The following is a 17,136-nucleotide window of genomic DNA, read 5'->3' on the forward strand; positions in this document are numbered from 1 at the left end:
TGTTGAGATTGTCAGTTGTTGTAGGTAGTTCCCTGTTGTCTTAAGTTAATGACAGCACCAAAGGGTTAAGTAAAATATAATTGATGTGTTACAAATTAAATTAAAATGAACAGTTAGAATACTTGTTTTTTTTTTTTTCAAATAAGTTGAAGTCTTTCATGTTTTTCATAAAAATTAATGTGTTGAAAAGGCATGTTTGTATATACACTTCAACTTGCGTATACTTGATGGTCATAACAAAATGCGCAACAATGAAAAACCTTTTTTCTAAAAACTATAACATACCTTTTGATACATATCTGTAACTCTCTGTATTGACTTCTTCAGATCTGTAACTGCTTCGGCACACACAACCAATGGATCTGGAATGTAAAATGTAAAGTCTTATGTCAATACAAATCTCATAAATCCCTTTGAACATTTAAGTACTTTTGTAAGGAAAATTTAACAATTTTCAAACTAGAAAACCCATCTTAATTGGCCCTGTGACACCACAGTGTTTCTGTTCCTTACCTTTTTCTGTCTCAGTCATCACTAATGGTGATGTCACTCTAGAGGCTCTAGGACGTGCTCCTCCTTGGTCGTCAACTTTGGGCGAGCTGCTTCGAGCTGGACTGAAGCCACTGGGAAGTCTCCTACAACAGAAAAATAAGTCAAAAATGAAAACTGTCAGCATGACCCTGCCTTTTATTGCTTTCAAATAATTTGAAGCAAATGTGAAGAAAAAGTCCTATACATTCAGCAATGAGACAACTCCCTTTTCAGCCAAAACATTCATGCTTTTTACCTTACACTATACAAATTCCAAACTGCAATAGACAAAATGGTATTAAAACCACCCAAGTAAATTGCAATTTGGCAGATGGTTCCTTCTAAATGTCCATTAACCAATATGAAAATGTTCCATCAAAGCAATTTCTAAAGTAGCCATTTTAAATTTAGCCATGGAACATCATAATACGGTTCACCTTATTTCCATGTGGCTAGATGTGACCCTAATACTTAAACTTGTATTGAAGGGTGGATATATATATGTGTGTGTATATACATATATATGATCTTTATGTTAGGAATGGAGTAGGAAGGATATACTTATCTAAAATCTTAAGATACGATGTATGATAAATTCAGCAAATGGTTTTTGTCCTAGTACCTCACCAGCTTTTACCCATTAGATTCTCACATTAACAAACCACATTTTGGACACCTATCTATCAGCTAAAAGTCATCTTAAATCGTTCACATTTAAAAAAGCTGATTATAATAAAAACAATAATTTAAACCATCCCACTTTCATCTGCACATGCTTTTATAATGGCTAACTTGAATTTCTACATTGGTGTTCGTTTTAAACAAGTTTACATAACTTTCAAATTATATCATAAACATAGGCATTTGCATACCATACTATAATCCATAATTTCATACTCATTTCATCTGCCAACTTTCAAACCACAATTCATTAAAAATTTTGAAAGAGCTGAACAATGCATTGTGTTGTTTATAATGCAAAATATCTGAAATCATACAAAATAAATTGTTACCTGTCAGCCATGTTTTGATATGAGACACTGACTTTACTTTAGTCATACCTGCCAAGACATTAGCTACAGGATAACATTGAGTCATAGAATGCAGGTATAGCACACTATAATGGCAACAGGTGCTTAATTGCTCATCAAACCAACTTGGCAGAAATATACAACATTCCTCAGTATGCATAAAGAATACACCTCCCTTTCTTCCTTCTGGAAGCTGTAGATATCTGTGCCTCAAAAACTTTATATTGGACAGGTTGGCAGGGGAGTGATGTTTTGCAAAGCTAGCAACAGACAACTTCTTATTTTGCTGATTCAACATTTCATTGTTCTGTCTCAAATGCTGGTCTTTTTTTGCTGTTATATGTTCAACAAAATTTAGACGTGATCCCTTTTCAGTTATCATTATAAATAACCCTCATATTTTCACAAGTCACTGGAAAATATGTAAATTATTTATGTTGCCACCCTCATATGTATCTAGCTATGTTGCATGGTCATATACGGCACATTTTACATTCTGATTCATTCATATTTAATTCAGACAATATTTAGGTATTAATTTCTAGTATCCGTATTCGTTTGGCCAATTTAAGTGATCTGAAATGGCATGCTAGCGAAGCTACAAAAATATATTGCTTCTTTTAAAAAAATTTAGACATAAATTGCAAGCAAGTCACATGAATAAAAATATCAAAATAAGTTACAATTTGGACTGCCACAATTTTTTTAATTTTAGAAGAAGTGCTTACTTTAATCACTGTTTACTAATGTAAGATTTATTTCAACACTGACCCTAACCTAAAGACTGCACGGCAAAATTTAATTTCTTAAATAAGAGAACAAAAGTCCACTCTCAGTCTAGCCTTACATTATGACCTTTCACTATGACCTCGCTGGTATTCACCATCAAACATGTATCAAGGTGCTATGTATGTCGGTCAGGTATGAGGTCAGACTACACCACCCATGACATGGACATTTATCAATATAGCTGTTCAAGCCTCTGGTCACATAACCCAATGCCACATCTACATAAACATGTCCACATAATGGCATATACTACTTCTGAAATGTACAGGCTTCCCTTTAGTTACTTATCGGATTTCACAGAAGGGTAAATCTTAATTATAAAATTTTTTTTTAAGATTTACCAATTAGTTACTAATGTAACATACCTTTTTACATTAATCCTCAACTCATAAATTGTTCAGGTTTGGTTAAGTTTTAAAGCCATTTTCAAATGGTCTCACTTTCTAATGTGTGCACAATTTCTTTACTTAAAGAAAAGATCAAATTTATATAAAACCGATTAGGTTGTAAAAAAAAATTCAAAAAAGAGATAGTAGTTTATTTTTTAAAGTTTGTATCTATCCCTTACCTTTTCATTGAGTAAGAGGGCAAACTGTCACTAGAGGAGTCCAAGTCTCCTGATCCCTTAGACCTCACAGAATCTTGCCTGCCTCGTGGGGAAGTCAAGTGATCCGTCTGCATAGTTCTGGGAGATGCCCTGGTGATCTCAGCAACACTGCTATCTGTATCTGAAGTTTTGTTCTCATCATCCTGTTTTACCGAAAGTTTCCCAGAATTCAAGGAAGGAGAACTATAGGAGAGCTGGTTTGAGGATAAAGATAATCTCAAATCCTCTCTGGATTTGCTTATAGATGACCTTCGTGACCTTGGAGTCCCTGGGGATGTTTCAAATGTTAATTTATCCAATCCCTCACGAGATTTACTGAACTTTTTCAGCAAGGACTTGACCCCCTCTGAGCCTGAAGTAGCCTCAATATTTTCCTTATTTTCTTGTGCAGGTATGGGCTCTCCCCCTTCCCTGTTCCCTAGAGCAGATGCAGGCCTTTCTACTGCAGTACTGAAGTTAGAGCGTGAGAAGATTTCTGATTTTGGCCTTTGTCGGCGGGGTGTCCGTGTTCTTCTCTTTGGCACTACATCCTCAGAGTTTGTTGGTGCTAATCCAGATGTTTTAGCCTGCAGTATAATATCTCCCTTTGCTGCTCTAATAGTATCTGTTTTATCCTCACCATTGAAAACAGATGAAATGTCTTTCTTGCTTGACACATCTCTTTTAGAATTACCATGCTTTTCATCTTCAGAAGATTTAGAATCAATATCAATTTCCCCAGTATTTTGCATTACTTTTCCTGCCATGTTAAGTCCAGTGTCCATTGAAGTTGTCTTTGAAAGAATACCAGATTTTCCCAATAATATATCTTTTGCTTGATTGAGGCTTAAATCTGCATTGGATCGGCGTTTGGACTGTGCTGCCCTCTTTAAGAAAGTATCTGTGGGTTTTGACTTTGATACTGCAACTGCAGCTGGGGGTGGTGGCATAGCAAGTCTATCTACCTCATCCTTGGACAACACATTTCCAGAATGCACAGACACTTTTTCAGATTTGTCATCATCAGGAAGAGATGATATTGATGCTAAACTATCACGGCTACCTTTCAGAGTGTCCTTGGTAAGAGTACTTTCACTTTTATCCGATGACTGTTTTGGAGCTCTGCTACCCTTATTGCTAACCCTTGATGTTGACTGCTGCTGAGACTCAGTTTTTGTGTGGTCACTTTCTGAGCTAGCAGGGCTTTTGTGTTCCTCCACCGAAATCTGAGATAACAAGTTAGGTGAGGATGAGGTCAGGTCCATGGAACGCGTCCTACTCAACCTGTCTGAGCGCCGCCTAGAATAGGTCCTCTTTTGTACCCCACCTGCACCTGGAACAGTGCCACTTGGCACATTACTGAGTGTATGCATGGACATGGCCTTGGATAAATTACTGGCATCACCATCGGCTTCTCCTTCTACTTTACCAGCATTTAAACCCTGAGAAGAGCTAGCACGTGACATCTTAGCTGAAGAACTGGCTGTGGCGTCCCTGTACGAATGTTGCCTCCTGGTCATACGCTTTGGAGTAGTGTTCACTGGCTGTAAGTCCCTGCCTGAAGCCAGCAGGTTGGCCTCAGATCTACTCCTAGAGGGTACTGAGTCACTAAATCTGGAGCCTGGAAATTCTTTTGTGGGAGAGGCAGGGCTTGGTATCTTCCCCAGAGATTTCTCCAGTTTAGCAACTGTAAAGAGAGAGTAGGATTACACATACTCAGTGGCTTTATGCGGGATATAGAAGGTTGAGGTGTAATCTCATTACACTATGGTTTTATCTGCAATAGCACTGTGAGGAGACTGATTAATGGGTATCAGGTTCTTGACAAGTCATGCACAAATGATTACAAATGGATAACCTCAAACAAAAGAAATGGCAAATAATGCATGCCTTTATAATAGCACTTGTAAAAGAAAGGATTTGAATCTCATAACATAAAACTGAGTCATGATGCAATTAATCAAATTACTTAAAACCTACAGGTACAATGAAACATATGAACATAAATGTCTAAATTCCTATGTTAGTAAATATTGCTTTTAGTAAGTGAGGAAGACTTTATATTAGTGTTTCTTTAAAGGCTTAATGAGTTAGGATATATATTACCAAATTGCCACTAAGTCATCACACTATTGTCATTATATAACATGGCTAAATTGTTGGTATCTTAAAATCCATGCATAAATGTTTTAAATTATGTACAGTAACAGGCAGTAAGCAGTATAAATAAATATAAAGGGAAAAATATCACAAATTTTTCAGAAAAAAATGTCAAAAATAAAAGCACCTAATTAAATGAATTGAATGTCTAGTTTCCAGAACTAGCAGAGCGGCAACTAGCAAAGTGCAAAGACAACTTATGGTGCATGTTTTTCATTTTGTTTGCACATCACAACAGTAAATCATTATGTGTGATGAAATCAAAGCTGACACAGCAATTTAGGTTTGGCACTGGGGAGAGGCAAGGAGATGCTTATATTGGAGAATACAATACAGTGCCCATACTTAATACCAATCTCTTTCTAGTAATAGGTGGTAAATGACAGATTTATCACTGGACGATTAATAAAAATTACATTAAACTTGACCAAAACAAAATACATAATGATAGAAATATACAGAAAGCTGTGCACAGCAGGAAAAACTACAAAATGCAAAATAACCACTCCTGTTCACATCATCTAAATAAATAAGAGACCAATCTAAACTCATATCCCTAGAATCCATGCAATGAATGCAGTAAAATGATCAGGAAGGAAACACCAGGCCAAGAGTTGAGTAGAGCTTACTATTCCCCTTATCCCTAGAAGGTTTATCCTGCTCCCGTGTTTTTAAGGCAGTTAGTATTAGTTGCTTCCATACGGCCCGAGACTGAGCTCTGCTGATAGCACTGGGGCGTAGTTTGGAATTTTTACCATAAGCACGGAGTGACTGTGTCTGGGTATCAGGAGTTGGGGGTAAATTGCGCTGCTGACGACCACCCATCCCTGCTATTTCGAGTGGCTGACGGGACACATCTGTGGAGGACCATGCCCTCCTCATTGAGGAACGCTCTTTATCTGGTTGCTTAATTGGTTGCATAACTGGTTCCTTTTCTGGTTCCGAGGCAGGAGATTCTACGCCTGTTTCGGTTAAGTAGTGAAATAATATACAGGACATTCTATACTTAGAACTAATCTAAAGGTTCTCATCACCCCTGATATATATGTGCAGGACAGTACAATTAAATTGATTCATAGGAGAAATATAAGAAAATCACTGATTATTTATATTTATTAAAATAGAAAAAGAAAAGTTCATTGCATCAAATCAGAGTAGAACAATGAAGAAATTGCTGTTAAATTTATAGCAGAGACCTATTCTAAAGAAACTCTTGTAGTTTTCAAAGCATGAAGGTCCACACATAGGAGTTTCAGTGGTGTAATTAGGTCAAATCACGTCAATTGATTTAAAATCTATTTGTGAAATTAGAAAGTGAGAAGAAGAATCTCAGCTTCACACAAGATTAGCTTGTGTTTTGTGGATATCATTGTAGGATGCTGAAAGATTTGCAGTTAATATTTTTACAAAGGGTTTAAGTGCTACGTTACCTTGTTCTGCCTGTGCGGTGGCCTTGACCAAATTCAGCATGGATCTTTTCTTGGTTCTTTTCCCACCATCAGGAGTGTCTGAATTATGAGGAGATTCCTAAAGAATGAACAAAAAATTGTCTCAGGGCAATTGACACTCTTTATACTTAACTGTCATTTTTCAAATAAACTTAGTGATTAATCAATAAATGAAAGTCAGAAATGTGCTTTTATGAAAGAAGAAACAGTTTCAGTGCTGATCAAGGGTTAACATTCATATAGTGATTAAAAAAGAGAAAAGGTAAAAAAGTTTCTCTCTTTTTAATGTAAATCTAGAATGATTAATAAACATCTGACCACCCCATGAGTCATTTCCACACCCCCCCCCCCAAAAAAAAACACTTGATGCATGAACTTGTAAAAAATAAATCGATAGTAATTTTGATTGATTGACTCATTGATTACTGTCCAATTGATCATCCTAGTATTTTACAAAAGTACCTTAGCAAGTCTTGAAGGAGGAGACTGCTGAGTTTTAGTTCTATACGAAGTGTTAGTTCTCTCCCTCTCTGGTTGCTCATTGGGATCAGGCGGAACATAAATAAGCCCCGTCCAACCGAGCTAATGAAACAATAACATCAAAATAATGCATGCATTGCAGAAAAAAATTAACAGAGCTGCAAACAGCAAGAATTCCCATTACCTTTTCTCCATAGCAAACACTATTTGCAAATAATTTGGCTTTGCGGAATAAAATATTTGTGCCAATAACACTGTGCAAAGAGAACATGCTAGATGTTTTATTTGCAAACTTTTTGCATCATTATCATCATAGCTTTAAGCCTTCATTTGAGTACAGTAAAAGCACTCCAGTAACAATTAAATCGGAATATCAGCTATTGAATTAAATATCTGCTTAAAGCTATGCCCTCACCTCTCTACATATAACATCTCTACCCAGTCCATGCTTTCTATTATCCAACATGCATTTGAAATAATTCAAATCACGCAATGCAGGCCTTTGCACAACAAAGCAATACGTGTTATCCAATTGAAAACACTGAAAGCCAAGTCAGTACTTACCTCTTGTAATCTTCTTCTTGGATCATCAGCTGACTTCACCATGGATTCCTTTTTCTTTTCAATGTCCTGAATCAAAACAAGTGTATTTTAAGTATATCATTCCTTTGCTATTCACACAAAATGGATTATATACATATCTACCTTTTTCTAGAGAGTGATATGTAAAGAGTGTACATTTTCTTCCAAATGTTTTCTTGTATTGGAAAACTCACTTTATACATAATGTCTTATATTAATACTGCTGAAGTCCATTTGAGACCTACCATACATACCACATTAGTATCTCTCTCTGGTTGCATTCCTATGACATTCCTGAACAAATAAAAACAAACAGAATAAAATCAATTTTTAAACCTTAATGTGACCACTTTTCACTACAAAGCTCCTAATTAAACTGAAAAGTGTTACTGTTAGCTAATCAAAAGTGTCTGCAATATAAACTTTTTTGTTTGGCATAAAAATCACAGCAATCTTAATTCTACAACCTGATCTTACCTGAGCTGTTCCTGCTGAGCTCTGGACAAGAACCTTGCTGATATACTCAGCCTAGGATGCATCAGCTGACCTCCATTTAACTGGTCCATACCATCCAGACTGTGTTCACCTCCTCCTGCCAAAGTGGCTTCCATGTCTTCAAAAGTCCTAGAAAATTTCTCCTGAAAACCAAGGAAAACAGCCGACTTATATATAATGATTTTTTCTGTCTTTATTTCCGTACACTGACAACTAATAATACATCTCTTTAATTTCTATATTTATTGTTTAGTATCAACATAAAATATCCCAGAGTGCCTCGAAAACATTGAATTTTTTTGACTTCAACATTTTTAGATAAATTCATATAGTCTTTAGCAGTATTTTAAGTTGCAGCCATTTAATACATTTTCCTTTCTCTTCTTACCCGTTCTAGTTGATCAAACAACATCCTGGCTCCTGGGGTCACAGGGGTATTGGGGAAGGAAGACTGGGGACTACTCAGGTCCATCTCATCATCTCCCATCTCATCTTCTGAGTCTAAAATTGTTACAATGAAAAAAACATGATATCAAACTGCATCAACTTGGTCTCAGAATTGTGTTGATTTCTTTTTTTTTCTTCTTTATAATATTTTTTGGGCATATAAGTAGGGAATAAAGCAATAAGCAAATACACTATAGATAATGTGATATCTATAAACAAGCAGACAGATAGCTATTCAAATACTATAGGACATGTGTTCTGTTGCTTTGATGATAAAATTTTCTGGCATATAAGATAAAAGAAATTTCATTCAATGTCAGTCTCACTTCCAAAAACACTTACTTGGCTCGCCTCTGTGTGAATGTGTGTCAGAGAAGGAATCAGATATACTGGCTGCTGGTTCAGATTCCTTGTTCTTCTGCATCTTCATTTGTCGTCTGCTTGCCTTCAACTCCTCCTTGGAAATTGCAACAACTTGGAATGAACTGAAATTAAAAAAATATATATATGTGCAATAACCAAATGACAAAATTATTCTGACTGAAGTTGCAGTATTTCAAAATAAACAATAAGAAAAGCCTGTCAACTAAAAGGAAATGTCCCATTCCCCTTGGAATATCTCAAAAACTTATCAAACAGATTTGTCTATATTGATGCCAGTACAAAAATATTACTGGCAAATGATCATCAGCTTTTTCTTTACCTAGATTCTGATGCAGCATTATCCTCTCCATCTTGTGGGTAATATATGACTTCTCCATGTTCCTCAGTCTCTGTGTCCTCGTCCTCCTCACTGGGGGTACTGGCCAGAGTGTCTATACTGGGGTACGACCTCCCCCTCTCTGTAACTCTACCACCCTGGAGGGTGGAATCAAAACTTACAGTGAAAATCTCTATCTCTTTCATATAGGCATTATAAGATTTCTAAGAGCACTGTAACAGCTTAGAATGACTAAATATTATAGGAAATAAAACTTATGTGTATACCTTAGTGTATCTACTTAGAATTCAGTAAGATGTAATTTGTGTCACTATCACACTTTTACAAAATGAAAAAAAAAAGAGCATCATGCATCGTTGAAATGATGTGCACCTGATATATAAAACAGAAACCACCAATATTTTACCTGTAGCAGACCAGAAGCATCCCTGTCCAGCCTCTCTGCTTGTTCCCTTGCTGACATGGGGAAGAAGTCGTCGTCATCATCATCCTGGTTGTTATCATCATCTTCAATGATTGGAATGCTCTGTAATATTTATGAATAACAGTTTAGAACAGATAAGACTAGAGTTAAAGGGATTTAAAAAATTAATCAAATAAAAGGATTAATCGAAATCCACTCATAGTCATATATCGGAATCTTATCCTCAGAAGAGTTATACATTTATAACATCCGCTTTACTTTAAAAATTCATCAATTCTGAGAAATGGATACAGAAGTGTATATCATTTTAAAAAATCAGTGTCTGGAGACTTACATTTGGTCTTGTTGCCTTGGGTAACACAATTGTTTCCCTTCTAATGTTAGAAGACTGGTCTGCTTCAAAGGTAAACCTTCTATTCTCTAAAAAATAGTTTTATCATTTGCTGAAAAGAGTTTGTCACTAGATGATAGGAAGAATTTACCTCTAATGGAAAAATTTACAGTTACTTTTTCTGATTTTGAAAAATTAGGAAATGTTGTAGAGACAGCATCCAAAAAAATCCACAGACAATTGTCTACAGCAATGACTTTGCATTTAACTACAGAGCTTATTTAAAAGAAAACAAGTCTTTTCTTTTCTTATTTCTATTTACCTGCCCAGTTGACTTCAATAGCATTGTTATTGTCCAGGATAGACTTGACAGCAATCCCCTGGGGTTCCACCCTGGTGGCCCATTTCCCCTTGGGCTGAGAGGGCAGCTGACTGCCTGTCTCTGAGGTCACTGGCTCAGCAGACATCTGAGCAAATAAATTACAAATGTTTAAGCAATAATATCACTACCAATTGTTTTGAATGAACAGTCCATAATGAGGTCTATTTTCTACTGAAGGCAAGTGGGAGATATGATGGAGCAGCTGAGACTTAAAGCAAAATAATAAATTTTACTCAGAGGAATAAAAGCCTTGCCTCTACATAAATTTCTTGACATCTCTCAAAAACAGTAACAGTTTTTCTAACATCCAAATATCAATTGTAAAAAATAAAACAGAGAAATGCCAAAGTTTAATGGCTGGAGCATGTTCTGGTCTCATAGTATAAGTTTTAAATGACCCACTCACTTGTTTCTTAGCCCAAGCAGGGAGTTGTCCCACACTGAACCTGTAGTCTACCCCATTCCCATTGGTCTTACTGTTAACATTGGGGTGGAGAAACTCAGGGGGAGGTGGGCCAAAGTCACCCTCATCTCTCTCTGGGATGTTTTCAATCTCAACCCTAGGGGAAGCTGGGCTCCTGCTTAGAATGAATAATAATGTATTTAGATTTTTTACAAAAAATTATTTAGTTATATGTCCCTAAATAATAACATCAACAAAATTACTACAACTTCAACAAAAGATGCATTTAATCATGAAATACTTGAAGTAAAATGAAGATCTGCAATTTTACAGTCAAAATTTGAATGACAAATGTCAGATTGCAGCTAAAAACAAACCACAGTGTACATGCTTGTAGCAGACACTCACTTGTCTCCATTAGGAATGTATTTGGTGGTCAGCTGGCCCAGATCTATCAGCCTTTGATACATCTGCTGTGTCAAGTCTGAACTCACTTTCCAGATGAAAATGCACCTGAAAAATAAATCAATTGTCTTTTTCATAACAAAAGCAAGTTTCAAACATCTCCCACAGAAAGGGGGTCATGTATTTAATTTTCACTTGAGACTATAGTTTCTTAATAACAATCTCATAATTTCCCCACAAGTTTGCCAAATAAATAAAAACTCACCCATCTCCTGACACTGTGATGATATGCTTGAGGTCATTCATAAACCTGACCCCAGTGGCTATTTCAGAGTGACCAAACATGGAGCCCATGCATTCTCCAGTGTAGAAATCAAAGATGGCCAGAGATTTGTCAGAGGAGCTGGTGCAGGCGTAGGTACCAGAGGGGTCAAGCTGCACCTTGATCAAAGTACCATCATCTCCTGTAGCACCTTTGTAGCACTTTTTGTTCTTTCCTGTCTTGATGTTGTAAATTCTGTTTAAAAAAGTTTGCTTTTGTTATGATTTATTTACCTATAATACACCTCAAGATCTTCTGCATTTTTCTTTTTTGCACACAATTTCTGTATGCATGTTTATATGTTTACATGAGTCCCTGTCATCCTTTTTTAATTATAATATATTTCTAGGTATTTTCAAACAATAAAACTGATGATGATGATGATGATGATAAATCACTACTTAACTTCAAAAGCCATGATATGTGAAAGAAACAATGAAATTGAGAAAGGAATGACAAGCTCACCAAAAAGAAAAATTCGGTAATTTCAAAGTAACTCTCACCTAACATTTCTGTCCTGGCATGCTGTGATGGCAAACTTGTTGCAAGGATCCACGTCCATGTCATACAGGGTGGTTTTCCCCACCAGGTGGTGGTCCAAGACAAACTGGAGCTCATGGTCAGGACCCTGGGGGGAACAGAATTGGTAGGATATCACTTAAAACAGTTAAATATCACAGTAATGCAACAGTAGTATTTGACTCACAGCATGCTGGCCCATCTGTTAACACAATACCCACAAAATTTATCCCACAATTTCTTTTTTTTTTCGTTTTATGCTTCTGATCATTGTTAACCATTATTATATATCTATCAGAACATTTCTGCATTTCTGGTTTGACAGATATTAACTGTTCTCATAATTTCAATAATACATTATAAGTTTGCAAGCTTGAGCTTCTGTACAATGAAAACACACACACACACACACACACACACACACACACACACACACACACACACACACACACACACACACACACACACACACACACACACACACACACACACACACACACACACACACACACACACACACACACACACACACACACACACACACACACACACACACACACACACACACACACACACACACACACACACACACACACACACACACACACACACACACACACACACACACACACACACACACCTGTGTAGCAGTCCTGAACAGCACAGATTTGTCTGCAGCACAGCTCAGCATCTTAATCTGGCCATCATTCTCTGCAAACTTTACAGCAGTGATGGAGGAGGAATGGTCGTCTAGTGTCTGTACAAGGTTGTACTGGTCCCTGGTGTCAAATACATGGATCAGGCGGTCTCTGCTGGCTGAGGCCAGTAATCTGGGGCCTGAAAATTTTGTTAACAAATTTGCATAGATTTAAAATCTTGTTTTAATGCCATCTGTGTTTCAAAAAGTCAATCTTTGTGAAGAAAAACCTACCCAAGACACACGTCAAGAAAACTGAATGACTACTTATTTTAAGATGTAAATAACAGCCATAGCTGATGATTTTATGAATAACTAAATCATTTGACTTTCAAAAATAAAATAAAATAAATAAATAAATAAATAAATAAAATAAAATAAATAAATAAATAAATAAATAAATAAATAAATAAATAAATAAATAAAATAAAAAAGACTTCTCACCTGCAGGAAGAGTGGAATATTCCAGACATAGCACCTCCCCATCATGGGCTTCAATGATACACAACTCCTTAAGATTCTGTAGATTATGCACTCTGAAAATAGGATTAATATCATTTATCAAAAAGAACACAAAAAAGTTGCCCTGTCAAGCAGTCTGCTGTATTGTGCTAAATTCATTACTGCTTCAATTGTATCATTAGTACAGAACTAAGCTCTGACTGCCTACTATAGTACCTGATATTGCCAGTTCTGTCGCCTGAAGCTAAGTGCTGGCCATCAGGAGACACGCGCACAGCACGCACCCCGTTCTTCCCATCATACGTGGTGTCCGTCTTGTCAGCGCCTCCAGTGGGGTTGTACTCCTTGTCACAGAGAAAACTCAGGTTCTTGTCCACATAGAGAACTTTGAGGAGTTCCTAGAGACCAAAAATATCCGATGTCACAAACCCCTAACTTTATGGATAAATATAATTTCAGTTCTATTTCACACTTTAACTATTATATAACGAGGCAAATATATAACTGCACTGCAAGCTACAAAGGAATATTTCTATATTTTTGTAATTTTTTTTTCAAAGTTTCTACTGAATTTTAACTGTTCTAATCAACAGTGATATCCTAAACACTATCTCTCTGAGAGCTTACGTGGCTGTAAATGTTCCTCTTATACAAAGTATCATTGGTCATGTGTGGGTCAATGTTCCAGACCCGTATAGTGTCATCACTTGAGCAGGTCATAAACGACCCCGGAGGAAGAGCTGGGTTATTACACACTGGGTAGACCTGGAAAAGAGAAATACAAAAATATGTATTTTATCGTTATTGCTATCAAGAAATGAGTGCACTGATTATTATTATCCTTATCAAGTGAGGATTAGAATGATAGGAAGTATTATTAAGTTATGAGTAGAAGCAGTGACATTTTGGTTGATGTTAGAAGCCAGTAATAAGCTCTGCATTTTCCCTGCAGTTTTAAAGGTACAGTTGCAATCCATCTTAAATCCTTCTTTTCTAGGTCTACAGAAAAATGTGCCTTAAATGTCATATCTGAAAATCAATATTTCAGCCTTCTCCCTAGAGGAAATATCTAATTTTGTGCATGACAGGTGTACAGTAATCATCTGAAGAAATCTAGCTTACCTCCAGACCCCATATACAGGAACTATGGAACAAGGCGGACCAAGCTTTGCCAATCTTCCTAATATCCCTGACATCCCACATGTACAGGCTGTGATCACTGTATATACATGTCACCTACACAGAACACACAAACATGAGAAAAGCAGATAGCATATGTAGTCATCAAAACAAATTAAGAGATCAAGGAGTAAAATATTTACTTAAGAAAGTCAAAAACTGCTTAGACATTGGTATTATTTTTTCTGTAACTGTTCTGACATCAGTATTTTTAAAAGCACAAAAATATACAAAATTGAAGCCAATTATAAAATTCTAATCACATTAATAGAATTTAAATTAAAAAAGCAAGTCGGTGGATTATCATGACCATTTTTCCCATCAAGACATAAGCATCACTTAAAAACCAATATACTACTGAGATTTAAATATTATTCTCATCTCAATTTATCTCCGTTTCAAGACAATATCTTTCGTCAAATCCACATCTTATTACTTTTTTATTCATCTCATCATATTCCAGAGCTATGCAGTCTGGATATCTGGCATTGTCTGGTTTCACCCCCATGTGACTGAAACAAAAAAGGTCAAGTGCTTAGTACTTTATGTGCAGTTTTTTGATAACTATCAGCTCACTTAATGGGCCAGGTGATATCACATCTGAGTCCATTTACTACACAATTTGTATTATAAAATTGTAATATAGAAAACACTGAATAAAAAACACATTAAGCATAGTTACAGGCTTTACACTTTTGCCCAGTTATAGGAATACCAAAAAATCGGTAACATTCAGAAGTTTAGAAGAATACTTTGAGTTACTCAATAATGCCCGCCCTCCACTTTTCACATATATTTATAATAGTTAAGTGAGGCCCACCTTGGATCCTGCCCAGCAGTGACATCTACACCTAGGTAATGTGGCTTTGGCATAGAGCAGACAAAATGGAGGCTCTGTGCACTGAAGATGCGCACTGTGCCATCAGCACAACCAACGAAAATGTAATCAGCTCCAGCTGACAAACAGTTGGCTTTGGTGGTCTGGAAGACAATCATACATCAATGATAATTCTGTTTAACACAACAAAATAAATTATTATGGTCATGTCTTTCATTACGTCTGTTTTATCTTACTCTTATTGGTCATACAATGCTTCATCCTTTCTAATATGATTACAGGCAAGTGAGGCCCACTCCAGTGTAACACAAGAGATATCACAAAATGCTGATATACAATATAAAAATTATTCAAGTAAGTCATATACTCACCCTGAGTTCCACCCACTTATCCAACAATCTTTTGGCATTAAACTCACACAGCCTCCCTGACTGTGTGATGGCATAGACGCTGCCTGCCATAGCTCCACAGCCCATGGCAACCCCACAGAAGAAATTGTTCTTCTGGTCGCCAATTATTGCAGATCGTCCCAACAAGGGCAATGTTTCATTTTTGATCTGAAATTTGGGAAAGTGTTTTAAGCTTATTGTTGTGCATAATATTTAGTCTTATTTTTTACTAGTTCTTATCTGTAACTCAAAATAGTTCTAAATGATACTAACATTGTTGGATATTAAACAAAAATTCCATTTACCTATGATTTACCTTACTTGACCGATCGGCATATTTTACCTTTGATTTACTAGCATCTAAATACCAAAACTTGACATGTCTGTTGCCCACTGTAACAAACATGCTTCCATCTTCTGAAAAACCCACAGCATTCACCTGTAAGTAAAATAATATCCATAATATCTGCCATCGTTGCTTTTAATACACGTGCTGCTTAGACATACACGTTCTTAAATAGTATTTCTAATAGTTGGTGCCATTTCATTTTCACCATGCCTATATGTTACAACAATGCTTTGTGTTAGTGATATATGACTGTTGTAAAACATAAAATGCCTTAAAGTAGATATGTGCTAGTCGCTCTCTTTAATTTAGTATTTATTACTGTAAAACTTCGGATTACAAATGTTGCAAATGAGTCTTCACAAAAGGAAAATTGAAAAAATTCCTTAATCAAAAAATAAGGATTATTTAAACAAATCTACTAACATGTGTGCTTAACTGCATTTTTTTAGGTGATCCATGACCATTCTCTCTCAGTTTAAGAAAGATGCTATGAACCGTCACAACAGAGGACAATAAAGGCCAGCCTACACTGAAGGAGTTAGATTTTCCATTCAAATAGAGAAGAACTTCAGAGGTCTCTGGTGTCAGGTTCTACATGAATGCTTGAATGACCTCAGTACTCACAATACTTGTACTCAGAAAACTTTTCTTGTACAAATACAAAAATGTACTTTCAGATTGTGCAAATAATAAGAGAATGATGTGGGGTTCACAAAACAATGAAAACAGGGAGTAAGTTTACCCAAATTTAATGGTAAATATTTTACAGTAAAGCCAAGACCATCGCTTTTGAAAATTACAGTTAAGAAAAATTACAAGTTCAAATGGTATATATGAGAAAGCATTACTAGTAAACTGCTTGAATAAGAAAGAAAGACAACCTAAGCAGGCTTACATAAAAAGGTAGCACTGGTCACTATATCCAGAATGATATGGAAGAAAAATGACCACTTATACACTCTAAACTAATAAGGAGCAAGGATAACAGTCTATTTATGCTGATAGGAGTGAAAAATGACCTCCTTTACCATCTACTACTAATAGGGAGCAGAATGGACATGGCATTGGGCTGATAGAGAAGGGACTGTTCTACCCTGTTTCACATCAGTAAGTCTATAACTAATACATACAGGTGCTAGCAGTGATTTCAGAATACCCATATGCAT

General features: G+C 36.2%; 1 protein-coding gene across 9 annotated transcripts in view; it reads right to left on the bottom strand.

Annotated features, from left to right (window-relative positions):
- Nucleotides 1-17,136, bottom strand: part of LOC106162032 (uncharacterized) — a 40,979-nt gene that overhangs the window by 3,535 nt on the left and 20,308 nt on the right. For 2 of the 9 annotated variants that reach the window (XM_013539130.2, XM_087003706.1), the window contains exons 6-33: nt 15,965-16,060; nt 15,604-15,789; nt 15,215-15,375; nt 14,831-14,906; nt 14,338-14,451; nt 13,843-13,980; nt 13,432-13,613; nt 13,198-13,289; nt 12,697-12,893; nt 12,041-12,165; nt 11,481-11,732; nt 11,219-11,323; nt 10,814-10,988; nt 10,348-10,492; nt 10,029-10,114; nt 9,677-9,796; nt 9,253-9,407; nt 8,892-9,034; nt 8,491-8,603; nt 8,085-8,245; nt 7,853-7,901; nt 7,590-7,655; nt 7,008-7,127; nt 6,528-6,624; nt 5,727-6,059; nt 2,920-4,624; nt 514-635; nt 286-362 (exon numbers count right to left, since the gene is read on the bottom strand). In XM_013539130.2, coding sequence (XP_013394584.2) covers nt 286-362; nt 514-635; nt 2,920-4,624; nt 5,727-6,059; nt 6,528-6,624; nt 7,008-7,127; nt 7,590-7,655; nt 7,853-7,901; nt 8,085-8,245; nt 8,491-8,603; nt 8,892-9,034; nt 9,253-9,407; nt 9,677-9,796; nt 10,029-10,114; nt 10,348-10,492; nt 10,814-10,988; nt 11,219-11,323; nt 11,481-11,732; nt 12,041-12,165; nt 12,697-12,893; nt 13,198-13,289; nt 13,432-13,613; nt 13,843-13,980; nt 14,338-14,451; nt 14,831-14,906; nt 15,215-15,375; nt 15,604-15,789; nt 15,965-16,060 — 5,391 coding nt within the window. The remainder of the gene's footprint in view (nt 1-285; nt 363-513; nt 636-2,919; nt 4,625-5,726; nt 6,060-6,527; nt 6,625-7,007; nt 7,128-7,589; nt 7,656-7,852; nt 7,902-8,084; nt 8,246-8,490; nt 8,604-8,891; nt 9,035-9,252; nt 9,408-9,676; nt 9,797-10,028; nt 10,115-10,347; nt 10,493-10,813; nt 10,989-11,218; nt 11,324-11,480; nt 11,733-12,040; nt 12,166-12,696; nt 12,894-13,197; nt 13,290-13,431; nt 13,614-13,842; nt 13,981-14,337; nt 14,452-14,830; nt 14,907-15,214; nt 15,376-15,603; nt 15,790-15,964; nt 16,061-17,136) is intronic. The other 7 variants (XM_087003704.1, XM_087003705.1, XM_013539137.2 and 4 more) reach the window with 7 other exon arrangements.

The sequence above is a fragment of the Lingula anatina genome, chromosome 2 (genome assembly GCF_051362555.1).
Source record: "Lingula anatina isolate TDL-2025a chromosome 2, LinAna3.0, whole genome shotgun sequence".
Lineage (NCBI taxonomy): Eukaryota > Metazoa > Brachiopoda > Lingulata > Lingulida > Lingulidae > Lingula > Lingula anatina.